We start from the raw sequence: 23,891 nt of genomic DNA on the forward strand, positions 1-23,891 counted from the left end.
AAACCATTAATCAGAAATACTACTAGGATGTCCTAAAACAGAGACAAGGGCATTGTCAGGAGTGTCCCAGGGAACTGTGATAGGACTGCTGTTGTCTCTGTATACATAAATGATTTGGCAGATAGGGTGGGCAGCAATCTGTGATTGTTTGATGATGATGCCATGGTGTACAATAAGGTGTTGAAGCTGAGTGACTGCAGGAAGGTACAAGATAACTTAGACCAAATTTCCAGTTGGTGTGATGAATGGCAGTGAGCCCTAAATGTGGAAAAATGTAAGTTAATGTGGATGAGTAGGAAGATCAAACATATAATGTTTGGATACAGTATCACTAGTGACGTGCTTGACACAGTCAAGTCATTCAAATATCTGTGCATAACACTGCAAAGTGATATGAGATGAAACGAGCATGTGAGAACTATGGTAGGTGAAGGTGAATGCTCAACTTTGGTTTATTGGGAGAATTTTAGGAAAGAGTAGTTCACCTGTAAAGGAGACCACATATGGAACACTGGTGCAACCTATTCTTGAATATTGCTTGAGTGTTTGGGACTCATACCAGGTCTGATTGAAGGAAGATATCGAAACAGTCCAGAAGTGCGCAGCTAGATTTGTTACCAGCAGGTTTGAACAACGTGTAAGTGTTATAGAGATGCTTTAGGAACTCAAATGGGAATCCCTGGAGGGAAGGTAAACAACGTTTTGAGAAACATTATTGAGAAAATTTAGAGACCTGTCATCTGAAGCTGATTGCCAAACGATTTTATGCTGCCAACATACATTGTGGGTAAGGACCATGAAGATAAGATTGAGAAATTAGGGCTCATATGGAGGCATACAGACAGTCATTTTTCCCTCGCTCTATTCACAAGGGAAACAGGAAAGGAAATGAAAAGTAGGGGTACAGGATACGCTTTGCTACACACTGTACCGTGGCTTGCAGAGTATCTATGTAGATGTAGATGTAGAAGTAGAAAGTCCAGATTTGGGGAAGAATAAGGCTTGGATTCTGAATCAGGACCACACACCAGCCCACAGTGCCATATCTTTGAAACAGTTTTTAGCAGACAAGTGTATTCCTGCGCTCAGACATCCTCTGTATCCACCAGATACACCTGTGACTTTTATCTGTTCCGAAAAATGAAAAGTGCATGGAAGAGAATGAATTTTCAGTTTGTTGAATAGACGAAAACAAAAATAGTAGAGTTGTCAAATGGAGTGAGAATGGATGACCTACAGCATTGCTTTGAACAATGGAAGAGATGTATGCAGCAGTTTATAGATAGCACAATGGTGTATGTCGAAGAAGATAAAAGCTAATTGTAAATCTGTTTGCAATATGTCACATTCCTGACATCAGTCTCATTATTTAATTGCCACAGTTCATTTATTTTATCTCCTGACATCAGTCTCATTATTTAATTGCCACAGTTCATGTACTTTATCTAATAGCAACACATAGACCTGACCTCTTTGTGGATTTCCACGTGTATCTGGCATCAGTGAGCATGATGCAGTTGTAGCAGTAATGATTAGAAAGGTATGAAGAGCAGCTAAAACAAATAGAAGGATTCATATTTTCAACAAACTAGATGTGGGAGGAGTACCAGTTTATCTGCCAGCAAAAAAATCACAACACTTATCATGTAGTAGAACCATGGATCAGATTTAGAAAAGTAGTTGAACATGCACTTGACTGATATGTACCTAACAGAATAGTTCATGATGTACACTGCAAAGAAAATTCTAAAGAAGGAGAGGCTACTACAGAATATATGTAAATCATGACATACGGAGATGCTGAATGAAATACATTTGGCTGCCATGAAAGCAAAGCATGAAGCCTTCAATGACTACCATAGCGGAATATTATTGAAGGATCTCTCTCACAAAACCCAAAAAAATTGTGGTTGTTTGTAAAAGCTATTCATAGTGGCAGATTTGATGTCCAGACACATCACGGGCAAGAGAGCGACTGAAACTGAAGGTAGAAAATAAAAAGCAGAAATGCCTAACTCTATTTTCAAGTGTTTCTTTACAAATGAAAATCCAAGGATATTGCGCCAGTTTAATTCACACATCTCTGAAAAGGTGAATGACATAGATATTAGTGTCAATGGTGTTGAGAAACAGTAGAATCCATTAAAACTAAACAAATATCCGTGATCTGACTGGCTCACTATCAGATTTGAAGCTGAGTTATCTCTCCTTTTAACCATAATCCTCTGTAGATCCCTCAAACAAAAACCTGTGCCTAGTAGTGGGAAGAAAGCACAAGTCACTCCAATCTACAAAAAGGGTAGTAGAAGTGATTCACAAAACTACTGTACATTGTCCTTGACATCCATTTGTTGTAGAATCTTAGAACAAATTCTGAGGTCAAATGTCATGAGAAGTCTTGAACAAAATGATCTCCTTCATACCTGCCAGCATAGATTACAAAAACAGAGATCTTGTGACACACAACTCATATTTTTCTCATTACAACCTGAATACCATGGACCAAGACAATCAAGTAGATGGAATATTTCTCAGTTTCCAAACAGCATTTGACACAATACCCCCATCTACACTTGTTATTGAAAGTATGGTCATATGAGGTAGCAAGCAAAATTGGTGACTGGATTTTTTGTCAGGGGCGATGCAGCATGTTATCTTGGATGGGAAATCATCAATGGATGGAGAATTAACTTCCAGTGTGGCCCAGGGAAGTGTGCTGGGATCCTTGCTGTTCATATTGTATATCAGTGATTTTGTGGACAACATTAATTGTAACATACAGGAGTTTTCTGTAATGAAGTAGCCTATTATCTAAGAAAAGCTACATACTTATTCATTGATATCTTCATAAGATTTCAAAGTGGTACAAGGATTGGCAACTTACTTTAAATTTTCACAAACATAAAAATGTGTAATTTGGTATCAACAACTCAAAGCTGTTATCAGCCAACTCATAAAAACACCTGGGTGTAACACTTCATAGGGATATGAAATGGAGCAATCACATAGGCTGTCACAGAACAGCAGGTGGCAGACTTCAGTTTATTGGTGGGATACTATGGAAATGCAATCATTCTACAAAGGAGAGTGCCTAAAAACCACTCATGCAACCCAACCTGTGATATTATAAGTGTTCGGGACATGTGTCAAATAGTACTAACAAGGAGTATTGATAAAATACAGACAAGGGCAGCACAAATATACACAGATTTGTTTGACACATAGGAGAATTTCACAGAGATGCTGAAGAAACTGAACCAGCAGACTCTTGAAGATGACTGTAATATCAATGAGTCACTGTTGGAATCGGCCAACTCATACAGATGCATGAGTGTAACAGTTTGTAGGGATATGAAGTGGACTGATCACATAGGCTAAGTCATGGATAAGGCAGGTGGCAGACTTTGGTTTATTGGTAGAATACTGGGGAAGTGCAAATGAGTCCACAAAGTAGATTGGTTAGAAATCATTCATGTGACTGGTTCTAGAATATTGCCCAAGTGTGTGGAACAGAATTGGAAGACTCTTGAAGATAGGACATAAAGTATCACAAAAAAGTCTGTTAATTAAGTTTCAAGAACTGGCTTTAAATGATGAGTCTAGGAATATACTATAATCCCCTAATTGCTCACAAAGGGATCATGAGAATAAGATTAGATTAATTGCTGCACACACAGACATTCAAAAAATCATTCCTCCTGCACTCTGTATGTGAATGGAAGTGAATGGAATAAGGAGGAACCCTAATAACTCATACAATGGGATGCAACCTCTACCTCTAGCTTGAAAAAGGATTCATCTGAAAGCTAGTGAAGTTTTCATTCTTTTTTGTGTGCATTTCTGCTATTTGGTGAGTGGTCATATTTACTGCTAATTTATTTAGATTCTGCCCAGTGATTCCTATGTGATATTTATAAAACTTAAAAGTATAACTGAACAGTGAAATCAATGTTCAGTTTTTCATTTATACAGTCCCATATGAGAGCATTCTTGAGCCATTGCCATTTCTTGTTTGTATTAGTGATGTGACAAAGCCACAAAACTCAAAATTAATGAACTATGCTGATAATATCTTCTTTCTTACTTAGAACTGTACTGAACAATTAGCAATTCAAAACAGTAAAGAAACCTTTGGTCCAATCACAGTATATTTTATCATGAATAAATTCACATTGAATAAGGATACAACAGCTGTGATGAAATGAATTTTACATTATAATCCCTCCCAAGTGTGTGTAAATATCATATCATCCTCTTCAAAAAAATTATTGACATACATTTTTAGGCATTGCAATGATTGACATCATACAGTAAATGAACAGAGCACCTGTAAAAATATTAGCTGCAATATTTACTTATTAAAATGTCTGACAACCATAATAATTCTTCCTGTCCAAAAACAAATCTACTGCCAAAGAACACACTTACATTTGCAATTTGAGACTAAGAGTCAAGGTAGGGCACTGGCAGTCTACTGTCTCAAGCCCCAAAAGATGGTTGTTAGAATTGCTAAGAACTATTCGATTAAGTGTAATTTACAAACTGTGTACTATTTGTATGTTTTTAGGATAAATATGTTTGTAAAAGAGAATGTATCACATAAAAAAATGAATAGTAACATTAATTATCACAATACATGAACAAGATATGATTATCATAATATATCTGAGTTATGAAAAAGCTAGAAATCTCAGCCCATTAGTTTCTGCAAGACATTTCTTTAACAGGTGGCCTAATGATACAAAGCAACACCAGAGAAGTATTTAAGGCCAAATTGAAATAGTTATTAATTAATATATTTTTAAAATTGCTCCAAGATTTCTAAACTTCATTTCTAAAGTACTATTTTTGCATTTTATTCAGTTACAGTACATTAGTGGTAGTAAATATTTATTTAATGGTATGTAATGTGGTTTTTTTACATTTAACTAACATAAATATACAAAAAAGATGATAAAGTGAAGATTGTACATATTATTACGGGAAAATGAAGATTATTATCATCATTTTAAAAATGAGTCAAACATATGGAAAAAGACATACTGAGCAAAAGTGATGCAGATTTAAATTGCTTATCAGTTACATATTTCAAAAAGCTACAATATACCATTTGCATGAACTCTACTCTACAATAAGCAATTCTATTGCTTAATTTTACTGTCTTGTACATTACACTTACCTCATATGCTTCCTTATGAAGAGGACCAATTGTAGCCTGAGAGAGAGCATGAAGAACACGTGGAGTGCAGTTTGCAGGGCCAGCACTCATCATATACTTGTATGGGATAATCAGTGGTTTTCGGAGCCTGTCTGGGGGTGGTATTGTGCACTCCATGGTGGGAAGGAGTGGATCGCTGTGTGCTGGCAACAGAACTGACTGCTCTACACAACAGCTGAGCAGCTACTGCCCAGTTGCAGAAATAGTGCCTGCTGATAGGACAAGAGCAGATTTGTCCTTCAGATAAGACCCATTCTTTTCTGCCTTGCATCCAAGAAGATTAAGATAAGGAAAATGTGAAATTTAATGCTGACAAATGGTTGATGAGCTCTACGTTATCATAAGTACATGCACACTTTGTAATCAGTGTTTGTTAAGTACCATCTAAAAACAAAAACAGATTGTATTTAAAGATCATACTCTCATGAACTAACTTCAATTTTCAGTATCTTCAATTCATTTTCAGCAACAATTTGTGACACTGGTAGAAATTTACCTCCAGTATAACTGAAAAACAAGTGTACATAAAAGTAAAATGAAAACAACATAGGAAGAAAACAAATTAATTCGCATGACTACTGTAAAATCTGCACAAGGAAAGCATGGCTATCAACCTACATTTGTACTCACATTAGCAGCACTGTAACATAATAGGTTTTCCTTAGAAAATGATGGAAGGCTCCCTAAAAATAGCCATATTTTATATTTAATCAATAAATTTCAACTGTTTTCTGCATTTTCCCAAAGTAAAATAATATTATAGAGTTAAGAATACTTGGACTTCCGTGACATTTCAGTTACACACAGCTGATTTTTAGAAGATAAGATCTAGACCATATCTTGCAAATTATATTTCTAGAAACCTGCAAAAAATTGTTTTCAGTAGGAACAACTTCCAATGGAAACACTACAAATACAGAACTGCTCCAAATGTCAGAACAGTATTTTCTTTCTTCAGAGAGGTAAAAGGTATTGTTTGGTTGAGGTTGCAATGGGATGAGAGCTCATGTGATTCAGAGGAGGTTATGTGGAGGCAGAGAGGTAAGAATGAATGAAAAAGTATCAGTAAGAGTACCGAGATAAAAGCACTGTGTCAGCTTCAGTTTGCAAGTGATAGAACAGGCAGAGTTAGAAGTAAAGCAGTGTTCAAGAGGAAGGGCAAATAAAACGTGGAAATAAATAATGTAATTAAGGAATAGAAAGAGAAGTGGAAGAGAAACAAGTAAAAGGTAGAAAGAAAGGTATATAAACAAGTAATTGTTATCATTTCAACAGGCGCCATATATAAAAGTTAGGTTGGATAAATGCTAACAGAAACTGGGAAAGGAGGAGGGACAGTGCAGAATGAGAGGATATGTTGGAGGAAAAGTCCACATCTCAGTGGTTTGGGGACACTAGTGCTTCAAATATAAAGGGAGATAAAAGTCTAATAATTGTGAGGGATTGCATCATTGTAGTAGAGGAACAAACAGAAAGCAGAGTTATAGAAGAACATTGGCTCAGTGACTGCAATGACAGAGGAATAAGATCCCTTGAGTTCTGTAATAAATTTCAGTTACAATATAAAATATTGCGTTCAAAATTTATGAGAGGAAGCAGTGTAATTGAAAAAGGCCAAGTGACACTGCAAGAAACCAGCTGGCTTACTCCGTGGTAAGGCAGAGATCAAAAAACCAGATACTCAGTTGTTAGGCTTATCAAGGGCATGTAACAATTTAGTAATGATGAAGAGTAGGGCGAAGTTTAAGAGAATCATCTGAATAATCAATATATGATGAAGTGGGATATTGCCATACTTACATGTTTGTGGCTAGAACCTCCCATTGGGTAGATCAGTCTCTTGATGCAAGTGCTTTTAGTTTATGCCACTTTGGCAGCTTGTGTGTTGAACTAAAGTACTGAGTAATGATGTGTGCATAAAGTTCTGTGAGGCTGTGCTTATCAGAATGCTGAATATCACACTAAGTAGTTGAGCTTAGGAGAAATACTTCAACTGATCAGAAAAAGGAGGAATTACAAAAATACTCAGGAAAAGAAACTAATACAGCAATATACATCACTTAGGAAGAAAAAGCAATTGGAAGAGTGAGGCTGTCAAAGCAAAATGAGTGCTAAAAACATGTCAAATTGACAAGGAAATGGTTGTCAGAAGAACAAATCCTGGACATAGAAAAGCCAAATTAACTTCTGGAGATTCCTGAGGGTATTTTTGTTCCATCATTACAACTACAGCTTTTGGAGAGTATAAAGGCAAATGTGCCAACAATGAGAGTGCAAAAGTGATTTCCATCTTAAACAAAAAGGAGTTTGAAGATAAGTGGAAAGAGTACCTACAATGAGAAGGAGACATAATCTAATGGCACAGTAGAAGATGAAATTAGAGTCAATTTGGAGTATGTACAGGAGTAGAGTCAGAGAAGAAAAGAGCCTGGAAGACTTACAGTCAAATAATACAGGATACGTAAATAGCATACTTTCAGAATTTCAGCAATCATTGTGGAAAGTGGCAGCCAAATGTTTAAATTTAATATGTAGGATCTATAGGTCTGGAGATGTGCCATATGACTTAATAGAAAATCCAAAGATAACAAGAGCAGAGAAATTTGAGAATTATCATAAACACATCTTGACAGCTCATGCTTTCAAATTGCAGACAAAAATACTATACTGAAGAATGGAAAATAAAATTAGGAGAATTAAATTAGCTTTGGGAAATGTAAGGGCATCAGAGAGACAGTTCTCATGTTATACTTGATAATGGGAGCAAGATTTGAGAAAAGTAAAGACACTTTCGTAGAATATATTGTCCTAGACAAAGCTTATGACAATATCAAATGGTGAAAGTTGTTTGAAATAACCAGAAAATACATAGGGGCACACACTACAGAAAAGGGCATGTAATATGCAATGTATATCAGAGCCAAGAAGGAATAATGAATATGGAAATATGTGCTTGCATTACAAAGGGCATAAGGCAGAGCATGATGATCCTGGGCCACTATGATAAATGACAAAGCTGCTCCTCCACCATAAAATGACCATTTTGCAATTATTTGTTAGCAGATATAGCAAATATTATAATTTTATAATTAAGTTAAAGAGAAATGAAGTGTTATTAAAAAATAATACGTAAAGAAACAATGTTGATGTAAAGTATTGCACACATCATATTAAACATAGCATTGTATTAAATAAATTACAAACTGGCCAAACTTCCTAAAGAAAGTGAAATTAAAACAAAATTTATATCTTGTTATTTAAGGCAACTATTGTATAAATGAGATACAAAAAATAACAGATTATAATGCACTCCTCATAAATTATTAATACTGCAAAAATTATTAATTAGGAATAAAACTGCTATAACTATGAGGAAAAGAGTTAACAAGGCCTTGGCACAGAAATAAACAAACATACAAGGAAGCAGATTGTATAACAAACTACCGGTAAAGATAAAAGAAATAAAAAAATTGTCTTCATTTAAAGAAGCAGTATTCAAATTTTTAATGACCAACTGCTATTATAGTGTAAAAGAATACCTGGAATAGCTTCATACTAAACAATTATATTTATGTACTCTGTGCCAACAGTAATTTTTATCTGACTGTTGCTATGATCTAAATAAATAATATGTACAAAAGTGCTAGAATTGTATGTGTTATATCTAAATATCAACTGTGTATTCCATGTAAAAAGTATTTCTCATACATCAATGTAAATAATCAAAGTTGTACATGCTATTTCAATGTGGTCTGATGTTATGTAGTCTACTATGCACATCTGTATTTTGTATAGTATTGTTCACCCTATATGTGTGTATATATATACTATGTATTTTTTGACGAAATCCATGCAATGTAAATTGTCTCTGGATGAATAAACTACTACTACTACTGCTACTACTATTACAATTTTGCTTGGGTTCCCTTGTTTTGAGTGAATCAAACTCACTGATTATGTCACTGAAGTCCAAAATCAAGCTTAACAGCTTGAGAAATGCAGCCGATGACCACTGACAGTCCATAGATTTACATAAGGATTCAACATAGATGAACAGAGCAGAGCTGTCTAGAGGCACAATAAGTATCAACTCCTGTAATATTATTAATCGGGCATTCAAAGCTTATTCTTAAACTATTTTTAATTTACAAGGCAGATCATATCAGTCAAAAGTATTGATTGGAGGGGCAAGCAAACCACGTATCCCACTCAAACTTTTTGTTTGCTCCCTCCACCATCATGTCTTCTTCCAGTTCTTAGTCAACAAAAAATCAGATGCATTTAGAGAAATAGAATATTTGCCTCAGCACCCAGTCATATACTTTTGAGATACTACAATACAGTAGCACAGTAGTAGGAAGAACACTCTTGCTGAAAATAAGCAAGCTCTGTAGTTCTCAGCTGTGTGAACAAAGCACAGTGTTGTGACACAAACTATGTTAGTGATAGGAATCTATTTGGTAGCAATCATTTCTAGATGATAATACTACAGTGTGACAACATCATGTGTTTTCAAACATGGACCAAGATGAAAATACAAACACTTAGGGTAGGAGAACTCACAAATATGTCGTGGTTAATTCTTAAACAATCTTTCTTTCCTGTTTTCTTCTGGAATGAAAAGAAAATTTCAGAAGTGGGATTAAAATTCAGGGTGAAAGAACATCAATGACAAGAGCCACTGATGACATTCCTGGCCTCTATTAAAATGAGGAAGAAACACAGGTCCCACAAAATCGGATGGACAGTCAGTTGAGATTAGAGTGTGGAATGAGAGTCAACAAAAGAAAGGTCAAAGTATTAAGAAGTATCAAAAATGAATGAGTGATAAATGTGAAATTGTGGGACACATAGTAGATCAAGTAAAGGAATTGTGTTACCTTGGATGCATAATGATACATGACAGAAGAAGCAAGGAGAATGTAAGAAGCACATTAGCATGTATGTTTGGAAGTGAATTGTGGACTGTGGCAAAAATGGAAGAAAGGAATCACATCATTGAGATGTAGTGTTACAGAAGAACTCTGAAAATTAAGTGGGCAGGTAAATTAAGAAGTGAGGAGGTTGGCTGGAGGATTGGCAAGGAAAGGAATGTATTGAAAATACAAATTAGAAGAAGGGATAGGAAGGTAGGGCATGTTTTGAAACATCAAACTTCCTTGATACTAGAGGGTGTTGTAGATGGCAAAATTCTAATGTGGTGTTACTCTGAGATCAAACCAGTTGATATACTGATGCAATATACAAGTAATATATGGCAGACAATTTAAATGGGCTCTGTGGTATAGCAGACACTGAGATCACCTCAGCCATGCTGTAGAGCATGCTTAGCGGCAGTATACTGCACATCAACCAATCAATCAATCTCTTTATTCATCCGTTAACAATATACATTGTATGGATGTAGTCAATTACAATATAGTTTCTTATATTTAATTTGTTTCAAAAACTTGGATAATAAATACAAATATGTTATATTAATATATATAAATAATATTACTTTTTCATATTCAGATATTCTTCAATGTTATAAAAACTGTGTTAGTAAAAATTGTTTAAGATCTACCTCAAATTTATGAAATTCTTTAATTTTCTTTATTGTAGAAGGCAATGCACTAAAAAGTATTTTGGGCTGGTAGTTTACACTTTTTTGCCAGAGTGTTCCTTTGTGGGTGTCTCTGTGAAAATCATCCCTGTTCCTTGTTTCATGGTTATGAACCTGATTATTTAATGTTGAAAATTCCTAGTGAGTTTTCAGAAAGCATACACATTCATAGATGTATAAGCTAGGAAGAGTCATTATTTTAAATTCTTTAAATATTTCCCCACATGACACTATGCAGGGAACCCCTTTCATTATTCTAATAGCCCTTTTTTGAAGATTGAAAGCTTGTTTTGCCATACCTGTATTTCGCCAGAAGATCATACCACATCTAAGCAAACTGTTCATGTAAGCATAATAGGCACACAGCAATGATTCAATGTTGCAACATTCCTGAAGCATTCTTAGCACATAGCAGCATTTACTTAATTTTTTACTCAAAACTTCAAGTGCGCATCCACCCATATACAGAGGAATTTTGTGTATGGAGCTTGTGCAATGACATAGTTCCCTAACTCAGCTTTTACTCTTCTTCTAGCTTTACTTTTAATATTACTGAAATTCATCAATAACGTTTTATCCTTATTTATGATCAAAGGATTATCACTAAACCATTTTACTGTCTAATTTATTGTCCTAGAGACACTCTGCTGTAGATTATCAAAAATATGGCTCTGAGCACTATGGGACTTAACATCTGTGGTCATTAGTCCCCTAGACTTAGAACTACTTAAACCTAAGGACATCACACACATCCATGCCCGAGGCAGGATTAGAACCTGCGACCGTAGTGGTCGCGCGGTTACGGACTGACGCGCCTAGAACCACTCGACCACCGTGGCCGGCGCTGTAGATTATCCTCAGTGTATCCTTTTATAAAAATGCTAGTGTCATCAGCAAACTGTCAGAATGGTTGGCAAATTGTTTATGTACACTAAGAACAGCAGAGGGCCTAACACAGAACCCTGGAGCACTCCATAGCTATTTTTTTTTTTTAATCTGAAAGATATGCTTTGCCTTCATGACATATTTGTACTTTCTGTTGTCTGTCAGAGAGATAAGACTTGAACTATTTGACCCCAATGTGGTCAGTTCTTCAGTGGCTGAGGGTCGAGTAGTTAGTATACAGAGAAACTACATCAAGAGTGACAAGTAAGGTTTCAGTTTGAAGAGGGGTGAGATGGGCTTGAGACACACAAGCAAGTGCATGGTATGTTTTAGCTAAGATGAGAGTCTGTCTACCAGAGCTGAGCTATGTTTGATTGGAACTCTGATTCAGTGAAATAGTCAGGATGTGTATTTTGGGTAGTATTGTAGAGACACAAGCTGATCTGGGCTTTATGTCATAAAGCGGACCACTTTCAGTAGTGCACTGACCCAGACAATGACCAAAACCAGGAGGCTTTTAAGGTACATGACTTCAGCAGCCAAAACACAACAGACCAAGTCGGGCATGTACGAGGTGTGGCTAGAAAAAAACCGGACTAGTACTGGTGAAACAATAAAACGAATGCAATAAGGCTGAAAGTCGCGTGGCCTGTCACGTGACTCTCGCTCCGCCTACTGCTCGAGTTTCATCTGCCTCCTGCACTCAGTCTGCCCGTGGCGTCTGTTTTAAGTAGTTGACGTTTTGTCTGTGAGTCGGAAAATGTTGAGTGTACAGAAAGAACAGCGTGTTAACATCAAATTTTGTTTCAAACTAGGAAAATCTGCAAGCGAAACGTTTGTAATGTTACAACAAGTGTACGGCGATGATTGTTTATCGCGAACACAAGTGTTTGAGTGGTTTAAACGATTTAAAGATGGCCGCGAAGACACCAGTGATGACACTCGCACTGGCAGACCATTGTCAGCAAAAACTGATGCAAACATTGAAAAAATCGGTAAACTTGTTCGACAAGATCGCCGTTTAACAATCAGAGCAGTGTCTGAGTTAACAGGAGTTGACAAGGAAAGTGTTAGGCAGTTTCTTCATGAAAGTTTCAACATGAACAAAGTGTGTTCAAAAATGGTTCCAAAGTGTCTCACAATTGAACAGAAGGAACGCCGAAGAATGATTTGTTCTGACATCCTGGAAAACATTGAAAGTGATCCCACCTTCTTACAAAATGTTATTACTTGCGATGAATCGTGGTTTTTTACTTACGATCCCGAAACTAAACGCCAATCGATGCATTGGAAAACTCCTGGTTCTCCACGACAAAAAAAAAAGCACGAATGTCAAAATCGAAATTCAAGGCAATGATGATTGTTTTTTTGACATCAAAGGGATTGTGCACATTGATTGGGTACCAGAGGGACAAACAGTGAATCAGCATTACTACATTAGCGTCCTGGCTACCCTACGTGAGTGAGTACGGAGAAAACGGAATGATTTGTGGAGAAAAAAGTCATGGATCCTTCACCAAGACAATGCCCCAGCTCACAGTGCGTTGTCAGTGAAGACATTTTTGGCAAAACACAACATTCCCATCTTAGATCATCCACCCTACTCACCTGATTTGCCCCCCTGTGACTTTTTTCTTTTCCCTAAAGTCAAGTCAGCTTTGAAAGGAACTAGATTTGAGACTGTTGAAGCAGTAAAAGAAAAAGCGACGGAAGTAATGTATGGACTTACCGAAAATGATCTGCAGCATTGCTATGAACAGTGGAAAATTCGTATGGAGCGGTGTAGAGACCGAGGAGGAGAGTACATTGAAGGAGATAACATGAAATTGTAAATAAATGTTTTTTCCAGCATCAGTCCGGTTTTTTCTAGCCGCACATCGTATAAATACTGGCTGTCTGGCCAAACTGGTCATTAATTAAATCAGTAGTCTTCATTTGCCAGCCACCATAATGATGGCTTCCACTGTGAGAGCACTGCTCCTCTGTCATCACCTGACAGGACAGCCTACTAAGTGTTCCTGCTGCCACCTGATGGGCCAAGGATCGAACTAAGGCTTTCCAGCCACCAGTCCATTGAGGTATCCACCATCACAGCTGCCGCCAGCCAGATGCAAGTCTAGGTTTTGTGTTCAGTCAGCTGACCATCAGCAAGCCTCACTCACAGCGAAATTCAGTCAGCCAATGCCAACCCACAGGTGCGCCAGCGTCGCTGCACTGGTTGTCTTGCAAACAGCATAATGATACGAGTCACCTGCAGCAGCCTGTGATGCAGCAGAGCACCACAGGGAATGCTTAGCACACAACAATGCTCCACACACAGACCACCCTAACTATAGCAGCTACTGAGAACACTCATTGCTGAGGACCCCACGATCAACAACTGGCCATGCCATGGAACACAGACCCTGTGGATTGACACCAGGATGAGTGCACATCCCTGTAGTTGCACTAAGATTTTTGAAAGAATAAAGAGTTTAGATCCACACTATCTGTCTTGCTGTTGCCACCTCACATATCCGACAGTTCAAATGGTTCAAATGGCTCTGAGCACTATGGGACTTAACTTTTAAGGTGATCAGTTCCCTAGAACTTAGAACTACTTAAACCTAACCAACCTAAGGACATCACACACATCCATGCCCGAAGGAGGATTCGAACCTGCGACCGTAGCGGTCGTGTGGTTCCAGACTGTAGCGCCTAGAACCGCTAGGCTACCCCAGCCAGCACACATCTGACAGTCTTTGGTAGCTGTCACCAACCCGTCAAACCCAGATATTAGTTCTGCATGGTATTCTGATACCACAAAGAAGGCTCTCCCACTCCCCTCTCCATCCCCCCCCCCCCTGCCCCCCTCCCATCCCATAGCCATCACTTCTCACCAACCTAATATATTTTGGTATCAGAAGATGGATTGGCAAAGGTATTACAGTTTTGGCAATGCAAATAAGTAGCAGCATGAGTATTTTATAGCCACTGATGGCTGTTCCTTGCATTTGTCCTCTTACTACCGTCCTGTTCATCATTATGTCAGATATAGACTCGGTTATGTTACCTGGGAAGTACCCAAGAGATCAACCAATAGCATCATTTGTGAATACACAATGTAACCTACCAGGCCTTGTGGCCCCATGCACAGAATCGCACAATGTGGTACGCTAGATATGCTGGAATAAATGGCATTACACCATACAGAGTGGGAAGAGAGCTTGCTTGAGACAAAGAAAGCCTTGCGTACCAGGAAAGTTAGGCCAATGCAGATAGCAGGTGGTTGTAAGCGTAGTACTTTTCTAAATAGTGTTGATATGTGCATTATGAATTTAATGGTTCTCCAGCGATCTACGCTAGTAGATATGTGGTTTAACGTCCATATAGTGCCTGAGTCGCTTGTGAAGCTTGTTTCATACTTCCGATTTCTGTGCCGCACCCCTTCCTCTTGCCTTCACTTTCCAGTGACATACTTATAAATTGTGGTTCAATTCTCACAAAGTAAAACATCGATCAGTTTCGCAGACAAGATCTTGTGGCTTAGTAAATACGTCAGTGGTATTGCAGAGCTTATGAAGCTACTCTGGATGGCTCTCTCGGAGATGAGAGGAAAAGTTTGGGCATCAGTGATAGTTTTTCGATCGTTACAACCATAAACGTGGCTGTAGTGACTTTCTCACGGATTTATTTTTGTAAATAGTTCATGAGCTGTTCTTTCTGAGCTCGGTTTCTTATTTCTACGACCTAGTGATAAGGCAGTGATGAGGCATAATAGGTCGTTAAGGTAGCGTGTTATGTGAAGATGAGGTAATTGGAACGTAGAAGACGAGTGAAATTTTTTAATGTTAAGCTTAGAATCAAAGAGGAAAAATGTGGCTGAGAAGGATTTAATGTTAGTGGAAGTACTATCGTAGGATGCCTCCTGGATACTCACACTTCTGTTCCTGTTAGACGTTATGATGCAACTGCCAACACAGACTGAAAGGGAATTGTGGTTCAAAAAATGGTTCAAATGTCTCTGAGCACTATGGGACTTAACATCTATGGTCATCAGTCCCCTAGAACTTAGGACTACTTAAACCTAACTAACCTAAGGACATCACACAACACCCAGCCATCACGAGGCAGAGAAAATCCCTGACCCCGCCGGGAATCGAACCCGGGAACCCGGGCGTGGGAAGCGAGAACGCTACCGCACGATCACGAGATGCGGGCGGGAATTGTGGACTCCTCAGTGATGCAGAGAGTGGTGAATCAAGCAGCGAGTGAACCACGTAAGAAATCTTAAACATTGGTAGTGCAAGCTTGTTAACACATCCCTGCTATTTGTTCACATAACTAGTGCTTGTGACCGAAACTACACAGACCAGCCACATTAATGTGACTTCTTGTCAAAAGCCTGAATAACCATATTTTGCATTAAGGATGTGCAGGAAGAGAGTCGATAAGGTACTGAAAGGTATAGGCGGGGAGCCATGCCGGCTCCAGTTCTGTGGCCAGTTGCGCTAAATTTCTTGATTGAGGATGCATGGCGTGAACAGCCAGATCGAGGTGGTCTTCCAGATTCTCGATTGGGCTTAAATCCGGAGAGTCTGACGGCCGTGTGGTACGGATAACTCATCCTGGTGTCTTCAGACAACGAATGTACGTTGTGAGCTGTGTAACATGTATTGTTCTGCTGGTAGATGTCTTCATGCGAGGATAAAACAGACTGCATGTAGGGGTGGATATAGTCTGCAAGGGTAGATCTACAGTTGTGTTGATGCACTGTGCCTTCCAGAATGACAACTCCACCCAGGGAATGCCATGAAAACATTCCCCAGTCCATAACACTCCCTCCTCCATCCTGGATCCTTACAATAATTGTTGCAGGGCTGTACATGCCAAATGTCCATCAGTCTGATGGAGCATAAAACGAGAATCACTTGAAGAGGCCACCTGTCGCCATTGGCAAGTAAATTCTAGTCTTCGTCCTTGATGAACAGAATCAGCATGGCTGCATGAAACAGGCACTTGCATATGCAGCAACTTTTGCTGAGCTATTGAAGAGACGCTGCTGCTAGCCCTTCATTCATCTGGATGGCAGTTGCTCAAAAGCTGCACGTCTGTCTTTCCCAAACACATTTCCACAGCCATCATTCACCCCTGTTGCCTAAGGCCCGTGGTGCACCACAGTGCGTTGGCACTGGTTTTAGATAATGTCATTTTGCCACATATAGTATACTTAAACCATTGTGGAACATGAACAGTTTACAAACTTAGCCTTTCAGAAATGTTTCCACCCTTGGCCCAAAAGCCAATGATCGTGCTCTTTTGGACATCAGGTAAATTGCTCCATTTCTGCATTTGACAGTGACTGCGCTGTTTTCCATGTTTCCCCAACATACCCCTCACCGCTAGTGTTGCCACCTGCCATCTATGAGAGGTTATTGGACGTTGACATCGAACCATATACATGAGCTGTGGAAAGATTTGAAATATGTCTTGGTTTAGCTGTTAAAATGTTACAGAAGGACTCTTATAGATGTTGTGAGCCAAAGATTAACCAGACATACCCACAATGCACTGTAGAGAATTAACTAGTTCCACATTCAGTAATGGTCACAATTTGGTGGGCCAAATTCTTCAAAGAGGGGAAGAGTGTGGAGATACAAACATATGTAGATGGGCTCAATGCCATGAATCAGGAGACTTTGTGCCAACAAGTTGACCCATGCTCCAAAACATTCAGCTGATGCCTGCCCAGATGAAAACCAAAACCAAGAGGCACTTTGTGATGTGGTGTACGTGACTTTAGCAGCCACAACACCACAACAGACCCACTCTGGCAAGTATAAGTTGAGTTGTGAAGTCATAATGATGGCCTCCACCACAAGATTGCTGTTGCTCTACTTTCATCCTATAGGGCCTTAGGACCTCCTACCAATGGAGTCCAGCTGCCATTTGATGGTCTGGATGCCCTTGTTACCTCACATCCGGTCGAATGCCAACAAGTAAGTCTCTCTTGCGCTTGAGCCAGTTCATGCCGCTCTGTCCCATAATTGAGCCAGCATCACTGGTCATCTTGTTAGCAGCAGAACAACACCATTCACCTGCAGCTGCCGCTGACACAGTACAGCACCACCAGGTGCATCTTAGCACACAAGCTCACTCTGCATTCAGGCTGCACTGAGCATAGTAGCTACCGACAACATTCATTTCCGAAGGCAGAGAAATGATACCTGGCCACATCACAGAACATAGATACTGTGGACGGATGCCAAGCTGTGCCAGCAGATGAGGGCATCTACCTTTAGTTGCACTAAGCTTGTTGAACCAATACAGGATTTAGATGTGTACCATTTGTCTTGCTGCAGTCACATCAATCCTCTGATGGTCTCCTTCAGCCAACCCATCAAAGCCACAGCACTCAGGTGGGAGAGCTGCACGCCATCCTGATAATCTGAAGAGTAGGGTTGTTTCACCAACCCCCCTCTCTCCCTCCATCATGGTCACTGTTCACCACAGTATGTAGAGGGTGCACAGATCATAAGTGGCAAGGAGTTCCATGAACACAGATTTGTGACCTTGTGAGTAGCGTGGTCTGATTGAAAGGCAGCTGGTGAAGAGAAGAGTTTCGTGTGCTTTCTGAGAAGCAGAAAAGCCCCTCTGATACAAACTCCCTTAGGTCAAGTACAGTAGTAGTGCAGCCTTTGTCCCCATGTAAAATAAAGATAGGGCAATAAGCCACAGCACTCAGGTGGGAGAGCTGCACGCCATCCTGATAATCTGAAGAGTAGGGTTGTTCCACCAACCCCCCTCTCTCCCTCCATCATGGTCACTGTTCACCACAGTATGTAGAGGGTACACAGATCATGAGTGGCAAGGAGTTCCACGAACACAGATTTGTGACCTTGTGAGTAGTGTGGTCTGATTGAAAGGCAGCTGGTGAAGAGAAGAGTTTCGTGTGCTTTCTGAGAAGCAGAAAAGCCCCTCTGATACAAACTCCCTTAGGTCAAGTACAGCAGTAGTGCAGCCTTTGTCCCCATGTAAAATAAAGATAGGGCAATATGCCTTCAGCCAGATATTGCTTGGGACTCAGTTGTTGCAGGTTTCTGAGATATATTTTAGAAAGATTTGGGAAAAACTGGTGGAATTGAGGAATTCCTGAAAAGACTGGAGATGAATTGTTTGGGAAAGAAAAGGCAGATGTCTTTCGTATTTGGATCAGAACTGTTCCAGTCACTCTAATGAAGTGAAATTTCTAGCTACAGTTACAGGTGAATGAGAAGAAATCATACTTATGTCCCCATGACTAAATGGAAAGTGTTGAATTCCTGAATGCCTGGAGGAGAAGTGTTTGAGGAAGAGGAGGAGGATCCCTTCCACATTTGGGTCAGAACTGTTCCAATCCCTCTGTTGAAGTGGAATTCATTTGGGACTACAGGCGACGAGAAGATGTCGTACTTAGGACAATGTGATGAAGTTTTAGTGAGAGACTGAAGGTTAGGGCTATACAATAAGGCAATGCCTTTGTAGGAGATAGATCAGGTGAGGGGTTTAGGACTAAATGTACATAATTATAGCTTGTGTCAAAGTGGGAGGTGGGCTGAGGCTTTGATGGCAGGCAATAGGCCTACTGTTGCTGCCTGGACAATAAAACCATTACTCACAACATCTGTTTTGTAAGTACCTGTCTCATTCTATCCAAGCTTCATACAGAAGCTTGCCTGATACTGCGATAATTCCGGGAGTTGATTAGAAAAAAATCGCTAACAATATTCTATGTTTACATAGTGTTTACAAAATGTGACAGTTTATATGTGATGTATTACGACAGAGAAATGACCCTGCGACCATCGGAAACAGTGCCACAGGTTTCTCCAAGTCGTAACACAACACACACGTCATATTAACACATATAAATATAACTGATGTTGATGCGGACGGTGGAGGTTTACTAAGAGAGATTAATAAAGCTGTGTATGAACTTATTTTATGAATGAAAATAACTGGCTTCCTTTACAATGGCTCTTTTCACATGCAACAAAAACTACAAAGCATACTACTACACTGCTGGCCACCGTAAATGCAACACCCTGAAGGAAGCATCCGAATCAAGTGAAATTTACACCATGGATTTGCAGCGATGAGATATGCAACTGATCAGAATTTCAGCGCAGACGCACATCACGCGCGCCTGTGGCGCCACCTCATAGCGCCATTTAAGGCTTGGCGATTTCGACGAGTGTACGTTCGGCACGTGTGTTTACCTTGTGGTTGTTTCCCAAGACGATCAGTTATGCCTCGTAGACAACAGCGAACATCGTTTGATCAAGTATCCGAGTTCGACAGAGGAAGGATAGTGGCTTACCGAGATTGTTGATTATCATACAGAGAAATCGCTAGTCGTGTTGGACGAAACCAAACAACTGTAATGCGGATATGTGACCGTTGGATGCAGGAGGGTACGACGGACCGACGTGGTCGATCGCATTCACCTCGGTGCACCACTGCACGTGCTGATAGGCAAATTGTGCGCATGGCAGTGACGGATCGCTCAGTGACATCCCGAACCATAGCACAGCACATTGCGTCTGTAACGCATCATCCAGTGTCTGCGCGTACCATTCGACGCCGTTTACAGCAGAGTGGTCTGTCCGCAAGACGTCCATTGCTTCGTCTACCATTGACGCAGAACCACAGACGTCTCCGTCGCCAATGATGTGATGACAGACGGATGTGGACGGCAGAATGGAATGACGTTGTCTTTACTGACGAGGCACGCTTCTGTCTGCAGCACCACGATGGTCGGATTCGAGGGTGGAGACACCGTGGAGAGAGGATGCTGGACAGCTGCATTATGCACCGCCACACTGGTCTTGCACCGGGTATTATGGTATGGGGCGGTATTGGATATTACTCTCGCACGCCTCTAGTACGCATTGCCGGTACTTTAAATAGCCGGCGCTACATATCCGAGGTGCTGGAGCCAGTTGTCCTTCCTTACCTTCAGGGCTCGGCCACAACCATATTTCAACAGGATAATGCGCGACCACACGTGGCACGCATTGTCCAAACGTTCTTCGTCAATAACCAGATTGAAGTGCTTCCGTGGCCGGCTCGCTCTCCGGATCTTTCGCCGATAGAAAACATGTGGTCCATGGTTGCTCAACGAGTGACCCAGATTACATCCCCAGCTGCCACACCAGATGATCTTTGGCAACGTGTGGAAGCTGCTTGGGCTGCTGTACCCCAGGAACACATCCAACGTCTCTTTGACTCAATGCCGAGACGTGTGGCAGCGGTGATCTCCAACAATGGCGGCTACTCTGGCTACTGATTCTGGCAGGAACCACATGTCACAGACGTCTGTAAACGTAATCATTTGATACTTGGTCAACATGTTATCTACAAAATAAATTTTGTTGTGCTACCTCTTGTCTTTCTTGGTGTTGCATTTACGGTGGCCAGCAGTGTACAAAGAGGACAAAGATAAATAGTTGCGCTCACATAAATTAACTCTGTGCGCTAGTGCTCAGAATGTGAGCATAAACAAGAACTGAGAACACACAGAAATGCAATTGTGCAAAATCTTTCCAAGACTCCCATTGTTTAATGATTGTATTTACCAATTAACAACATTGAGCTCTGAGCGCAAATATACAAATTTTTCTTTGGTTAATGCTTTTGTCAAGAATTCAACAAGTTGTTGTTTGATACACACATAAACAAGTTCTATCCCTTTACACTGCACTTTTTCACGTAAGAAATGATAGCGTACTTCTATATGTTTGGTGCTTTTGTGATATTCATGATTTTTTGACAACTTGATTGCACTCTGGTTGTCGATTTGTAGTGTAGTTGGTTCTGGACACAAATTACTTACAAAAGAATGGAGAAATTGGTACAAACTGATCTCAAGGAAATGCAGGAACATGTGAGACAATACTGACCCTACAACCTACGTTAAATGATAGACTGAAAAAAGGTAAACGACGTTTATAGCTTCTGTAGATTTAAGGAACGTTTTTGACAATGTTAACTGCAATACACTCATTGAAATTGTGAAGGCAGCAGAGGTAAAGTACATGGAGCGAAAAGTTACGTATAGTTTATACAGAAAGTTGATCAGTTATAAAAGTTGCTGGGCATGGAAGTGAAGCAGTATAGTAATTGAGAAGTGAGTGAGACATGGCTGTGGCCTCTGCCCCATGTTATTCAGTCTGTACATTTGGCAAGCAGCATAGGAAACCAAGGAATAATTTGGAAAGGGAATTAAAGTTCGGAAGAAGAATTGAAAACCTTGAGGTTTTAAGATGAGATTGTAGGGTAATTGTCAGAAACGGCAAAGGACTTGGACGAGCAGCTGAACAGAGTGGGTGATGTCGAAAATAGGTTATAAGATGAATATCAAAAAAAGTAGAACGAGCGTAATGGAATGCAGTCGAATTAAGTCAAGTGATAGTACTAGAACTAGGCTGGCAAATGAGCCACTCAAAGTACGTAATCGATACTGTTTGAGAAAAAACTAGACGGTGGCCGACGTAAAGGATATAAAATGCAGACTAGCTATAGCAAGAAAAATTTAATTCTATACTAATCCAAGTCTTTTGATAAATTTACCTGCGTACTTGGTTATTATTCCTTATTGATTTACCTCCTTATTAACCTCCCCATTCCTACCAGTTTCGATGCGGGAAAAAGTGAAAAAAACTGCAGGACGCAACTGGGAATCGAACACAGATTCCTTGTTCACTACGCCAGTTGCGCTTCCGTCTATCAGCGCGTACACAAAGTGGCGCTCGAAGGAGTTTCTTTTCTCGATTTCTAGGAAAATACGCCTTTGTGCAGCTCATGTACTGAAAGTCATGCGCAACCCATTGTTAAAATTCAAATTCCAGCAACGTAACAAAAGCGACTGCAGTAGGCTATCGTAACCTACAGACTTAATGTCACATGTTGCCATATTAATTCTATACTAATCCAAGTCTTTTGATAAATTTACCTGCCTACTTGGTTATTATTCCTTATTGATTTACCTCCTTATTAATCTCCCCATTCCTACCAGTTTCGATGCGGGAAAAAGTGAAAAAAAACTGCAGGACGCAAGGAAGTCATAGGAAGTTCATAGGAAGTAGTTCCAAAACGGCTGACACCAATGTTTCGTTTTGGCCGGCCTCTGTGCGCGCGTGGTTCTAGGCGCTTCAGTCCGGAACCGCGCTGCTGCTAAGGTCGCAGGTTCGAATACCGCCTCGTGCATGGATGTGTGTGATGTACTTAGGTTAGTTAGGTTTAAGTAGTTCTAAGTCTAGGGGACTGATAACCTCAGATGTTAAGTCCCATAGTGCTTAGAGCCATTTGAACCATTTTGAACCTTTGTTTCGTTTCGACAACGTGCTATCATTGAATTTATCGTTAGAGAGGAAAACTCTGATGGTTAAATTCACCTCGTACTTCAACGTACCTATGCAGATATCTAAGCAGATATCAGCAGTGTAAGGAGATTGGTGTAGCATTTCAATGACGGGAAAACGAGTGTCCAAGATGAGTTTGGTAGCAATCGCCCGCTAACTGTCTCCACTGAACGCAACAAGGAAAGAGTTGGTGAGCTCATTAGAGAAGACAGGGGGTCACAGTGGATGAAATAACTGCTAAGCCTGCAGCAGGACACAGCACAGCGCAAAAATTGATTCAAAACTTAGGTGATCGAAATGTTTGTGCCAGTTGGGTCCGACGTTTATTGACCGATGACCACAAACTTCAGAGAAGAACCATCAGCCAAAATCTTCTTCAGAGACTTCGGAATGAAAGTGACGATATTTTGACGAATGTTGTGATAGGCAATGAAAGCTGTAAATGAACAGATGCGAGGATAACATTACAAGATTGTGGAGAAAATTCCGAGAGCAGTGCGACGGTGTCTTCAAGCAGCTGATACGGAGTTCTGTCATCAGACTTTCAGAACGATGGAAAAAAAGTGTGCAAAGAAAATGTGACTATGTTGAAAAGTGAGAGACAATTGTATACATGATGATGATGTACTCGGTTTCTCTAAAAAGTAAATACTAATAGATTTAAAAATTGTGGCTCACTACTTTCAGTGTGACCCTGTTGACGGAAAAAAGTCTTTCATTTTACGTTGTGCACAAGTGACTTTCCAAACATGAGCTGAATAGGTTGGCCCTGTCTGAGACCTTCCCCTTGTAAGAAAAATAA

The 23,891-nt window shown here is 39.9% G+C and overlaps 1 protein-coding gene across 1 annotated transcript in view; it reads right to left on the reverse strand.

The window, feature by feature from the left end:
• LOC126252416 (alanine--glyoxylate aminotransferase-like) overlaps nt 1-5,392 on the reverse strand; it is a 101,535-nt gene extending 96,143 nt beyond the window's left edge. The window contains exon 1 of the mRNA XM_049953306.1: nt 5,180-5,392. Within this exon, the coding sequence (XP_049809263.1) occupies nt 5,180-5,335 (156 nt within the window). The 5' untranslated portion in view covers nt 5,336-5,392. The remainder of the gene's footprint in view (nt 1-5,179) is intronic.
• Nucleotides 5,393-23,891: the final 18,499 nt, after the last annotated feature.

This window comes from Schistocerca nitens, chromosome 4 (assembly GCF_023898315.1).
Source record: "Schistocerca nitens isolate TAMUIC-IGC-003100 chromosome 4, iqSchNite1.1, whole genome shotgun sequence".
NCBI lineage: Eukaryota > Metazoa > Arthropoda > Insecta > Orthoptera > Acrididae > Schistocerca > Schistocerca nitens.